This window comes from Littorina saxatilis, linkage group LG12 (genome assembly GCF_037325665.1).
Source record: "Littorina saxatilis isolate snail1 linkage group LG12, US_GU_Lsax_2.0, whole genome shotgun sequence".
Classification (NCBI taxonomy): domain Eukaryota; kingdom Metazoa; phylum Mollusca; class Gastropoda; order Littorinimorpha; family Littorinidae; genus Littorina; species Littorina saxatilis.
Genome location: NC_090256.1, coordinates 81,189,360 through 81,202,816, shown reverse-complemented (window position 1 = coordinate 81,202,816; position 13,457 = coordinate 81,189,360). Strand labels below are relative to the sequence as shown.

Sequence of the window (13,457 nt, the reverse complement as noted above, 5' to 3'; positions counted from 1 at the left end):
GTTCACATGAACTGCCACCAAAACTCAACCAAAAACACAACCCAAAAGGGTGCAACTCAAATTGTTTTCAAAATGCAACGGAAACAAACTCAAACATTTATACAGTTACCTCCGAGACAGTTACTGTGCACACCGTTCCAATAACTTAAATCCAGTTCACTCAGCAAAACGTCATCACAAAGGATAAACAGCTCCCAAACATTTACAATGATAAGCCACGACACACACGGAACACTGCAACTGAAAATGAAACAAAGACTCTTCTAGTCCCACCCCCACCCACCCCTTTTCTTTATCAGTACAGATCTGACAGCTGGTCAAGCGATTATTGCTGGTCGGTGTTCCTTTTGATTCTAGCACTGCTCAGGCTAAAATAATACAAGCCTTTTTCAATACATGTATTATTAATCATGAAGGCAGTGTTCACTCCAAATCATAACTCTGCTGGTAGAAAGTTCGCAATTTAAAACAGTGAGTTACAAATACTGAAATTTTGTAACTAGTGATATACATGTACTTCAAAATTGCTCTTGAACCCAGCAACTCTTATCCGTCATTTTGCTTAAAGTTAAAAAGTCAAATGCAGTGTGTCCATGCTTACAAGGAGCCATATCATAGCTAGCGGTCGCTCAAGAAAAGTACATTACGCTGCCTTTAATAATAATAATAATAATAAGGATATTTATAGGGCGCAAATCCTAATATAGTTCTAAGCGCCTTTAACCAACAAACAGGGTTTGAAGTTTGAAATAGATCAGTGCTTTATTCCTCCAGAGAATTATGATATCACCAAAACCAGGTTACACCTAACTTTGAAGTGGAGCGCTTTTACCCAGGTTAGCCTCCCCTTGCTCATGGCTGCGAGAGTTTGAACACGCTGAGTATTGATGTGCAACCTTTGGATACCCACACAAAGAACTCGAGACATTCTGAACCATGAACGTATTGTAAAGCGTGGGTACACAACCCTGCCAGCCCCTACAGCCAGATGAGTGAGCGAGTAACAGAACCAAACAGTGAGGGAGGAAACATATGTAGAATAAACACGATGCAGGAATGTTAACAACAATGAGAGGTGAGGGCGATGAACTGTACCTGTCACATGAAATGACCTAGCACGGCGGCAAGGCAATGAAGCTGAAAAGGCAGCACAACTTTCAGGTCACAAAACAAGGTTTCACACTCCTCGTTGTGTGCTCACACCACCAACACAACAAGGCAGACAGGTGTTAACACAATGCAGGTCAACATTAGCACGAACATGACGCTGACTTTCCAATTTCAAGGAATAATGATTTTTCACAAACTGAACACACTACTGTGGGCACGAAAGAATGAACAAGTTTAATTTACTGTCTGCATACGTTCTACTGACATTTTCATTGCATGCATAATGTAATAACATTCACAATCCTCCAAACATATTTTATGTTCTAAAAGAATATGTGTAATTTACAGTCTGTATCAATGTTCAACTTTAGTTTACGTTGCATGCATGACATCATTACAATCGCAATCTCTACGTAATTATGCTTTATTTATTTGATATGTTAGGTGTAGTTTTCTGCCATTCTGTGGAGCCATGCATGCCAGTGAAGCTTGCAAGCACAGAGACTGGCGGACAAACAGCCGCTGACAGCACATTTTAGCCACCACATAACTAGCATGCATTTTCATTTCCATCCTGGAAAACCATGTGACTTTATCAGCTAATCTTTTTTTCTCTTTCACACACGCACTGTGTCTCTCTCTCTCATGCAAAGAACAATACACACACTTTCTTTCTCTCTCTTCGTATTCTTGTTTTCTTATTTCTATAAAACCCTCTAGGCAGGTTTCACGGTATTGAGACATTCTATTGACTGCACAATGTGCTCTGATTTCAAACTTGCTGAACCAATTTTCTCAGTGTTTTTTTTTATATGCAATGCACAAATGTGTCATTTTGAATACAATTCTGAAAAAAAAAATCGTTTGAGTTGTTTTGTTGGCATTTTATGCACATGTGTTTGGTAGCGATCGTGTGAATCCTGACAGACGCCATTTCCTTCTGCATGACAGAAGCCAACCATTGATGTGAAAATTGAAACGAAAAGGCACTCAATTCACACTGAATGGTCATATTTGATAGCAGAGCTGCAATATCTAACCATACAAACAAAAACAAAAGCACAAATATGAATTTTGCATTACATATTTTGCACACAAAAAATCGAATCGAGAACTGGACGCTGTCTGTCCGAAAAACTAAGTCTTCACAGATAAACCAAGTAAGCTTATTTTACCACAAGAAATGATAACATGATTTTATTTTGACATTGAAAACACACCTTTATAGTCTGTACTTCATAGGAAAGCATTTACAATGACCGAAATTTCGCGAAATTCCGCGCCGTGTCCATTTCTTGGAATGTCCGACCGTCGTCTGTCAGGGGTTTCCAACGATCGCTACTTTCACTTTCGTTGTCATTTTCGGGCAATCCTATGCCGTATGTGACATATTACACACTTTTCACAGTTGAGGCCGAAGGCATGATTTGTGATTATTTTTTCAGGTGAGATTTTATTGTTTTTGTTGCCTTTTTGTCGAGTAATATGCCGTCTGTCAGCCAACGATCGCTACCACACGATCGCTACCTCTTCATGCTCGATCAGATTTTTAGCTTTTTCAATGATTATAGAAGTTTGATTAACGTTTCCTTTGCAGTTCTGGATCGGTAGGGTAAAGGTATCTAATTTCGACATAAGATCTTGGGGATACCTAAATCCGACCGATTTTCCAAGTCACATCAATGACGAGGTGCGCACGTCATCACAACAGAAGGAATGCCATTCATACACGGGCCATTCATGAACCGGTTGATGACGCGACTTTACGGACCAATCGTTTTGTCGCGAGAGTTATTTGCGTCATCGGCACCGCGGCGCGAAAATTTGCCTTGCAAGTGTCTTCTAAAGTTTTAACGTTGAGGGGGGAATCGAGACAAGGGTGTGGTGTATGTGTGTGTGTGCGTGTGTGTGTAGAGCGATTCAGACCAAACTACTGAACCGATCTTTATGAAATTTTACATGAGTGTTTCTGGGAATGATATCCCCGGACGTTTTTTTCTTTTTTTCGATACATACCTTTGATGACGTCATATCCGGCTTTTTGTAAAAGTTGAGGCGGCACTGTCACACCCTCATTTTTCAATCAAATTGATTGAAATTTTGGCCAAGCAATCATCGACGAAGGCCGGACTTTGGTATTGCATTTCAGCTTGGTGGCTTAAAAATTAATTAATGACTTTGGTCATTAAAAATCTGAAAATTGTAAAAAAAAAAAATAATTTATAAAACGATCCAAATTTACGTTCATCTTATTCTTCATCATTTTCTGATTCCAAAAACATATAAATATGTTATATTTGGATTAAAAACAAGCTCTAAAAATTAAAAATATAAACATTATGATCAAAATTAAAGGCACAGTAAGCCTCCCGTAAACCATCACAGATACGGTCAGGCTTTTACACACAGTACAAACACCCTTTCATTTAAACACTCACCGATTGAGAACATCCTAGGTGCCCTCCGTAAAGAGCGAACAATTTTCAAAGAATTTATTTTTGCGTGGTTTATCTTACCCCTGAGCCATCGTGAACTCGTGTCATCCAGTTTCCCTTTTTCACAATGTAGTCGTCAGTTAGTCATTTGAATATGACTCGATGTGAGCTTATCTACAATAGCACGTTTTTATGCACGAAACAAACGGCTGTGGTTCACAAGAACTCTAGCGATGGCTTTTGACTGTTGAGAGGAACGGCGATATGCACTGTAAACCGTCGTCTGCGACGACCCTTGCGTGACCCTGCTTCCGGGCTTTTCTGATCTTGTCTTGATGAAAAACAAATTCTTTTATGATTAAAGAATTTTGTAACAAGCTGTCAATTTATTATTTAGATTTTAAAAGTTAGGTCTAGCGCAAAAACGCACCACGGTCCAAAAACATTCTGATAATCATCGATCCACGGCTATCGACAGTTTACATCGATAGAAGGGAAGTAACTCATTTTTGACCTGAGTTCAGAATGGGTCCAAAAAGTGTTCGAGACAATCTGCAAAATTAATTCTTTAAAAATTGCTCGCTCTTTACGTAGGGCACCTAGGATGTTCCCGTTTGGTGAGCGTTCAAATGGAAGGGTGTTTGTACTGTGTGTAAAAGCCTGACAGTATCTGTGATGGTTTACGGGAGGCTTACTGTCCGGGCGTGATTTCCGGTATCATATTCATAACAGCCGTCCCGGCCAGCACCAAAACGAGGCGCAATTGTTGTTAAGGAGAAGTCCACGAAAATAAATTCTTTGAAAATGTCTCACGCTCGACAGAAAGCAGCCAGGATGTTCCCGTTCGGTGAGCGTTCAAATGGAAGTATGCTTGTACTGTATGTAGACGCTCGGGGAGCTCTGTGATGGTTTACGGGAGGCTTACTGTGCCTTTAAATTTTCGAAATCAATTTAAAAACACTTTCATCTTATTCCTTGTCGGTTCCTGATTCCAAAAACATATAGATATGATATGTTTGGATTAAAAACACGCTCAGAAAGTTAAAACGAAGAGAGGTACAGAAAAGCGTGCTATCCTTCTCAGCGCAACTACTACCCCGCTCTTCTTGTCAATTCCACTGCCTTTGCCACGAGCGGTGGACTGACGATGCTACGAGTATACGGTCTTGCTGAAAAATTGCATTGCGTTCAGTTTCATTCTGTGAGTTCGACAGCTTGACTAAATTTTGTATTTTCGCCTTACGCGACTTGTTCTTCTTTGTTTCTGTTTTTCGACGGCATAATTGGATGACCAAGCAGTCACGGCTACCTACTAAAGTCGTGTTGAGGCAGGCTTTGTTTAGGGATCCTTCTATCTCCCCCCTCCCTATGTGAGGAGAGTAGTTAGGGTACCCACAGTCTTTGGTGGTAAGCCTTCAGTTTGTGTGCGTCACTTATGTGCGTGTTTTTTGTTGTGTGTTTTTTCCACTTAAAATAAAAGTAGATTTGTTTAACATTCTGTATTCATATATGTATGCAATTGATTATTATTTTATATCAAAATGAGTGAGTGTCTTTTTATGAACAAAAAAGTGTTCCTTGTAAATGAAACAGGTATCTTGGCTCTTCTTGCCTTTTCTAAATTAGGGGGTATCGATAGTATAAGTTTATTTCTGCCATTAAAAAAATGATAAAGAAGTACTTATCTGTTTTTATCTTGTACACACATAAATACACTTTCAAAACATGTGACTTTTGTTAGTGTATGGAGACCTTGAAATGTGAAAAAAAACATTTCGCCGGCCGGTTTAGGTGAAAATGGCGTTCTGATCAAGGACATCTGCATGCAAACATATAGACAGCCTCAGGCAAGGAACTTTGTTGTGAAAATCTGTTATATGTTTAAACTTTATGTAAATCATTTAGTATTAGTGGTTTTCTGTCTTCTTTCTGGAGTCAGGCTTGCATCAAGTTTGTTTGATAGATTTTCACGTTTTGGGGGCAACTTTCGTTTCGCTTGATTTTCTATGGAAAAAAAGACTCTGCGTATAATTTTTTTCTTTGTTTTGTGTGGTACTGATCCTAATTAATTACAATAACATCCATGTTCACAGTATTTTACAGTTTTATGTTTGACTGGAAGTGTGAGAAAATGGGAAATGGCTGAAATCAATACCGTGAAACCTGCCACTACAAAAATTACCATAACTACAACAAAAATGTCAGAATTTCACATTTACCTCGTCACTGCTTTTGATAAAACCAGTAATTTCTTCTTTTTCATGCATAACACCGGAGCGCACCAATAACAATAATAACGCAACAGCAAAAATATGACATGAGACTGACCTTTTCCCTCTTTCTGGTGATCTTTGGTGGCCTTTGCTCGTTGGTAGACCTCAGACGAGCGAGGGTCCACATGACCTTTCCGCTTCTCCGACATACTCTGACGTCCGAAACCTTCCCTGTGGAACGATTTTATTGGACTGGTGGGGCTCCTGGAAAACAGTCAGCATTTTAAATGATTTTCATAATCATATGAATTCTAAATCCTATAAAGAATTCAAAGAGAGGAAAAATACTTGGTAAGCCATCACTTTCATTATGAGCAATATTATGAATATAGGGCTGCATTAGCAGTTTCTACCCAGAAAATGCATGCTGTTTCATTCATTCGTCCCTCTAGTTTTACCGTTTGCAGAGAAAAAGAGGAAGAAAGGGAGAAAAAAGGCACTACAGAAAATTGAGGCCAAGCCCCTTCTCTCACTGCTGCCAGTACGTGTTCAATACTCTCAGACACAAACGTGTTTACACATACTGGTAAATGGGGGTTTCTGCGTGTGCTGTAAACCTTGACTTACAACAAACATCAGCTCAGTCTTCAAGTCTTTAGAAAGCATTTAGCAACAAATACTAAGGTGCAAGCGTTTACACACACAGGTAAATGTGTATTTCTGCATTAGCTGTACTTCTTCTTTTCCATTCAAGGGCTGAAACTCCAGCATACACTCGTTTTTAGAACGAGTGGATTCACTCGTTTTTAGAACGAGTGGATTTTTATGTGTACGACCGTTTTATTACCCCCGCCATCTAGGCAGCCATACTCCGTTTTTAGGCGATACGTGCTGTGTGTTTTCATGCTACTATCACCCAAAGAATTCTGACATGGGTTACAGGGTCTTTTCTGTGTGCTTGGTCTTATACACTGTGTGTACACATGCAGCAGGATAAGGCACCAGCAGGTCTGCACTCAAGTTGACCTGGGAGATCAGAAAAATCACCACCCGTCGCGATATAACTTTCGTGGTTGAAAACGACGTTAAACACCAAATAAAGAAAGAAAAATCTCCACCCTTAACCCACCAATACCTGGTGGGATTCGAACCCCAAACCGTCCACACGGAAGGACAACGTTTTAACCACTGGGCCATTGCGCCCATCGTAAGCTGTACTACATACATGTACATTCATTCACGCGTAAGCAAATATAAGTATGTCTTACAGATCACTCTCCTCTCCCTCTCCCTCCTCATCCTCTGGTCCGAAGAAGCCAATCGTAGAGTGAGGCCTCTGCTTGAGTGGAGACTTCTGCTTCACAGAAAACAAAACAAGCATTACATGAAGAAACAAGCATTACATGAAGAAACAAGCATTACATTTGTACACAAAGACTTTGGGAGGGTGACTCGTATGTCCAAACATTGGAACACAAACCCTGCACTCAAATTCATATCTTTCTAATCACAGTTAAGTAATATTGTAAGAGCCAGTACCCTGAAAGGATATAAAAGAGTATACTTTTGTCTGTGATGAACAAAAGGTAATTCTTGGAAAAAGAGAACCCCTGTAGAAAACACCTGACTTTGAATGAAATGAATGGCTTTCCTCTTGATATGATTACAACATGACTTTGCACAATCACACATGCATGCACATACCCACACAAACATCCACCCACACCCACAAACATCCACCCACACCCACAAACATCCACCCCCATCCACATCCACACACACCCCCACACCCAAACACACCCACCCAAACATCCTCCGACACCCACAAACATCCACCCCCACCCACATCCACACACCCCCCCACACCCAAACACACCCACCCAAACATCCACCCACACCCACCCAAACATCCACCGACACACACAAACATCCACCCCCACCCACATCCACACCCACACACAAACATCTATCCCCACCCACATCCACACACCCCCCCACACACACCCCACCCACATCCACCCCCACACCCACCCACCCACCCACAAACATCCACCCCACCCACATCCACACACACAAACATCTATCCCCACCCACATCCACACACACCCCCACCCACAAACATCCACCCCCACCCACACACACCCCCACCCACCCCCACACACAAACATCCACCCCCACCCACATCCACACACCCCCACACCCACATCCACACACACCCCCACACACACCCCCACCCACATCCACCCCCACACACAAACATCCACACACACAATGAAGGGGCACTCACATTTGGATGTGCATACGGATCTTCCTCCTCCATCATGAATTCCTCATCCTGGATCGGTCTGACATTTGGCACCATCTTTCCTCGGTTCTTATCCAAGCTGCGGAAAGCACCAGGAGACGGCACCGCCTCCGAAAACGCTGAACTGTCATTCAGGCTGTCATTGTTGGCTCTCAGATAGGATTCGTTGCGTAGATTACTGGCGGACATCAGATTATGCCCGCTGCCCAGCATCTCTTTGGACGGCGTCCGATCCCCAAAGAACATAATCTCACTGTCCGACACTTTAGATGTGCTGCTTTGTCGAGAGTGGTTTGGCGAGTCCACAAAGTCAGAGGTCTGACTCAAATCACTGCGAGTTCTATAATGCCTCATCATCATCTCGTTCTGGCTGCTGTCATGAGAGCTTTCGCTCAAGGGGAAAGGGGAGGGTGCGCCTATTTTGCGCGCGACGCTCAACTGAATGTAACCTGGGATGGGTCCTTCCGTGGTCATTGCGCGTCGCAGGTTTTCCATGGCCGCCACATTGGGAATTCCGTGCAGTTTGATGCCGTTCACGTCCAGGAGCTGGTCGTTGAGTTGGAGTCGGCCGTCCTGTAAAATATCGCACTTTAAAAATTGATCAGTACAAAGCTCGACTCACATTATTTGATCGGCTCAAATTAAGATTTTCAACATAATTAATTTTGATCATATCTGATCAGTTCCACTCCAAAACCTGGCACGAGATAAATGGCAAGCTGTGTACAAATAACCATGTATAGTAATTCTAGTAAAATTGTTTCCCTTTTCTCCAGGTTTGGGAATAGAACTGTGATTTAGATCTGTGCTTTCTAGAGAGAAAAAAAAGCTGTCTGACAAACAAAACATGATCAGCTCAGTCTTAGTGTGTTCTCAAGCGCATCAAACCACAAAGCAAATACCAAAAAAAGCACACACTGCTAACAGGAAAGAGTCAGTAGAATGCTAGATGTGCTCACTTCAAGCTCACACTCAAAACAGCTTGTGTCTATGTCAAAACACTACGGTTAGTTGTTCTGTTTTAACAAAAATGTCATACATGCTCTCAAAGGTTGTGCCAAACACCAACAAACTTAATAATTGCTTAGACGCTTACACAAAACAAAAGAGATCAGGCTTCGTTCAAGCTTTTGGGTTGTGTTAGGTTACATCGAAGTATTGCAAATGATGTGAACGTTTCTGTTCCTTCAATCTATCCTTATATTTGTGCAAACTGCATATTGTTAACACTAAAGATGGCTTTTGATCTCAGCAAACTGAATGATGTTTACCCAAGAAAGATTATATTGGATCTTTGTAAAATGACGGATGTCAACACTTAGAAGACCGCAAAGGATCTTTGCATGCTACATGAATGTTACACCTAGCAGACTACCTTGAAACGTTTGCCAGTTGAATGATTATGTGCAATACTAAGTGAAGTGAGACATGATGATGAACTGCAGCTGATCGAAACATTCCACAAACACGCCTGCAGATCGACAGAATGAATGTAACTGTGAAGTTTGACTTTTACGTTTGAAGAGCTGCACCATGCCTGATCGATCACAGAACTCAAGTTCTCCCATACCAACAACCAGGCCAATCACACAAGAGTGACCGAGCTGTAAGTTTCACCGTTACCTTGGACGCTGCACCCCCGGCGATGACTCCTTTGACAAAAATGCCGAGGTCTCTCTGGCCCTGCTCGGTGGTCACGGTCTTTCCTTTCACGCTGACGCCCAGCCCGGCAGACTCGGTGTCGTTCAACGGGATCTCCAAGTGGATCTCTTCCTGAGGGGCTTTCTCCACCACGGCCGGCAAGTCTTCTTCCGAGTGGTCCAAGGGCTGCAAATGTTCACCTTTGTCATCCTCTGACTTGTCTGCCTGGGGCTTAGCCACCACTTCTTTTTCTTCTACCTCTTGGCCGCTCTTTTGCGGCAGACCATGGGGGTCAGCGGGGTTTGACGCATTCTGCAAGCCAGGAACATGGAGTCCAGAGGGCATGCACAGTCACAGTACACACTACTACACAACTACACAAGCAAAAATGGATGAAGATGAATCGGAATCAAGTGAGTCAGAGTGCTAAGTGAGAAGATAAAATAACAAAGAGATGTAAGTGATTTTAGTACAGTCGAACCTGCCCTGGCGACCACATCTTGTTTGTTTGTTCGTTCATGGGCTGAAACTCCCACGGCTTTTACGTGTATGACCGTTTTTACCCCGCCATTTAGGCAGCCATACGCCGCTTTCGGAGGAAGCATGCTGGGTATTTTCGTGTTTCTATAACCCACCGAACTCTGACATGGATTACAGGATCTTTTTCGTGCGCACTTGGTCTTGTTCTTGCGTGTACACACGGGGGTGTTCGGACACCGAGGAGAGTCTGCACACAAAGTTGACTCTGAGAAATAAATCTCTCGCCGAACGTGGGGACAAACTCCCGCTGACAGCGGCCAACTGGATACAAATCCAGCGCGCTACCGACTGAGCTACATCCCCGCCCACCACCTCTTGATGACGACCACCTGCCCGTAACAAGTGCCCCAGAGAAACCCAGACGAGGTTCTTTTTTATTTTATACAATTCACCTTTCCACAATGGCCACTTGTGGTGAGATATGTGCGCGTTATAAATTCTCGTATTATTACTATTATTATTTTTATTATTATTATTATTAAGGTAAACCCAGAAGAGTTTTTTTTTCTATACAGTTCACCTTTCCGCACTCACCACATGTCCATGAGGACCAATTTTGGTTGGTCTCTTGGGTGGTCTTTATAAACAAGTTTGACTGTACCTGTATCAACAAGAGCAGTAACTGAGAGCTATGGAGATACATTTTGTTTCAGATAGCTCTCACTTGCTGTTTTTGTCTTGTATTCGGAGCACTTACTTTTCTTTGTTGTTTGGATAAATATTAGGCACAAAAAAAAAATAGTCTGTTACGGTAACCCGACCGACCCTATTTTTTTCGCGCGACCCTAGACTTTTTTGGGGCATTTGGGAAAAAAAATATAAAATAACGTAAAAAAATGGTTTTTGGGAGAAAAAAAAAAATCCCGACCTACCGACCCTATTTTTTGGGCCTATGTTACCGTAAACAGACCTATTTTTTTTTTGGCCTTAGTTAACGAAGAAGGACCATCAAATGTCAATGAATTGATTCAGCATAACCTGGGCTACAGAGATATCATATGATCTCGTCAGCATCCCTTAGCGGGATTACGGTAATTCTTGATGATTTAGAATGTTATATTTTGAACAGTTAATAATATAAAGTATACCACTGTTACTATGAATGCAAAGTCTGCTGGTCAAGGGAACTAATTACTTGCAGAGCTAAACTGCTGGCTGTTGGGACTACACGCATGGCAGAAATACTGGTAACAGCTAGTGTTAATTTAACAGAAAAAGCATATTAGACAACCAATATCTTATATACAGCATAAAGAAACACACATGTTAGAATTAGCTCTAGAAAATGTTAGTAAGCTCATCAAATCGACCTAATGGTATAGGGCATTCATGTTACCTACATTATTCAACATTGTCATCATTTTCACAAGTTTTCATTCACAAACACCTGGGAAATAAATCTCATGTTCCCCATGCAATAAATCGAGGTGGTGAATGGGTTTGAGCTTTCAGGTGAAACGTGGATTGTCAAAGTAAAAGCCAATCAGGCTGATTGTTTGATGTGTGGAACCATCGCGGCTTTGGATTTGTGTTTCCGAGGACAACTGATAATTACCGCGGCGACTCATGGTCAATTTGCAAGTTATCTCTGTAATCGCAAAATCCACAACGAAAAGTCATAAACACTTAAAAAGAAAAGAAATATGCTCAACACTTACTGAACTCACACGTATGATCGCAGCTCTGTACATTTTCAGACCGGAAGAAAAGCGTCAACAAGCTACGTTTTACGTCACATACAAGGTTGACGCGTTATCTCGAGCTACTGTGACGATGCTTTGTGGCCCGGAGTTGGATTCTAAAAATTCGTCTCCCTGTGGGTTTCTTTGTCCAGGTCATTCTGTCTGCGAACATCTCCTATTTGAATCCAGTTTGAATGTTTTCATTTGTTTTCCCCACCTTTAAATAATAGCTCTGAGTTGCATTCTCTGAATGTAGATTTAGCAAATCTCAATACATTTCATGGCTTTTCCCCCTCTGTATTCAGGAAAGTTTCCTGCTTTTCTTTCTTGGAGATGTAAATAAATAAAATAATTCAGACATTCAGCGAGGATATGTCTCATGTTAGTGAATACATCAAGTAAAACTAGCTCAGAGTTTGTGTGAAATGCTCAATGAAAATATGATGACTTCAAAAATGATTTTCAGAAATGATTTCAGTGACAGTATGATAACATGCAAAATGACCACAATAATGATATGAGTAACACTGTCACAAAATCACACTTTCTTTTTGAAAATGTTTCCAATACAAACAAAAACCAACTGTACAACATCAGAAAAAATGAAAGTGTGAAGAAATCCAAAAAGGTGACAAAGTTTCTGCCCAAAAGTTCTACGAAGACATTATGATACTTCTTTCAAGTATAATACGAAACAGGTATCAGAGATTATTCTTTACATTTGAAGTAGATAATAACACAAATCCCGTTTACAAAACTGAGTCAGAGTTATAGCTATGGAGAGTGTATTGAGCATTTCACATGGGGAATAAGTGTTATAACTATATGTTAAATAAATTACAGTCAATAATGGAATGATTTCCTTTAGCAACAGGAAGTCATTATTCCAAAGCAAAAGCTTTTCTGTTTTCACTCTGAATGAAAAACTTAAAGATACACTCATTAGTTTTGAAGTCTTAGCTCTACAAAGAAAGACTACATGCAAAAGAGAAGAAATACTTAGAAGACTATCTGGATATATTTGTGCATACCATGCAGTTTGAAGATCAAAACTGACTTAGAGAGAGATGGAGAGAGTGATAGGGAAAATTCATCCACGGAAATACAGCACAACACTAAGACTGCCACACTACAGAAACTGGACTCCAGGCTCAAGAGCTGCCGTTTTGACAACTTTGGTAAGCATGTTCTTTTCAAAATAAGTAACCAAAACTTTTTATAAGACTGACACGTGTCCTTCCATTATCCAACTGAAGCTTAAGAACTCTAATGAACTCACTGATTGTCACTGTGTTGTGTCAAACTTATTTTGAAACCACTCGCACATGAAGACAATACACTGAGAGTTTATCGAGGGACTCAGGAAAACCTGAACCTTATACAAGTTACAGACTGCCAGATATGTGATTAGGTAAATTTGTAAATGACACGTTAAATCACACCTGAACAACCCACAAAGTGCTTTTTGTTATTTGAGAAGCATATTTGAGTTATGGTGCTGATTCAAAGGCTCTGTGTTGCTAGTTTTACA

At 41.1% G+C, this 13,457-nt stretch overlaps 1 protein-coding gene across 4 annotated transcripts in view; it reads right to left on the bottom strand.

Moving 5' to 3' along the window:
- Positions 1–13,457, bottom strand: part of LOC138982916 (partitioning defective 3 homolog) — an 83,402-nt gene that overhangs the window by 25,965 nt on the left and 43,980 nt on the right. For 3 of the 4 annotated variants that reach the window (XM_070356310.1, XM_070356313.1, XM_070356311.1), the window contains exons 11-14: positions 9,687–10,016; positions 8,046–8,636; positions 7,027–7,112; positions 5,874–6,022 (exon numbers count right to left, since the gene is read on the bottom strand). In XM_070356310.1, coding sequence (XP_070212411.1) covers positions 5,874–6,022; positions 7,027–7,112; positions 8,046–8,636; positions 9,687–10,016 — 1,156 coding nt within the window. The remainder of the gene's footprint in view (positions 1–5,873; positions 6,023–7,026; positions 7,113–8,045; positions 8,637–9,686; positions 10,017–13,457) is intronic. The other variant, XM_070356312.1, reaches the window with a different exon arrangement.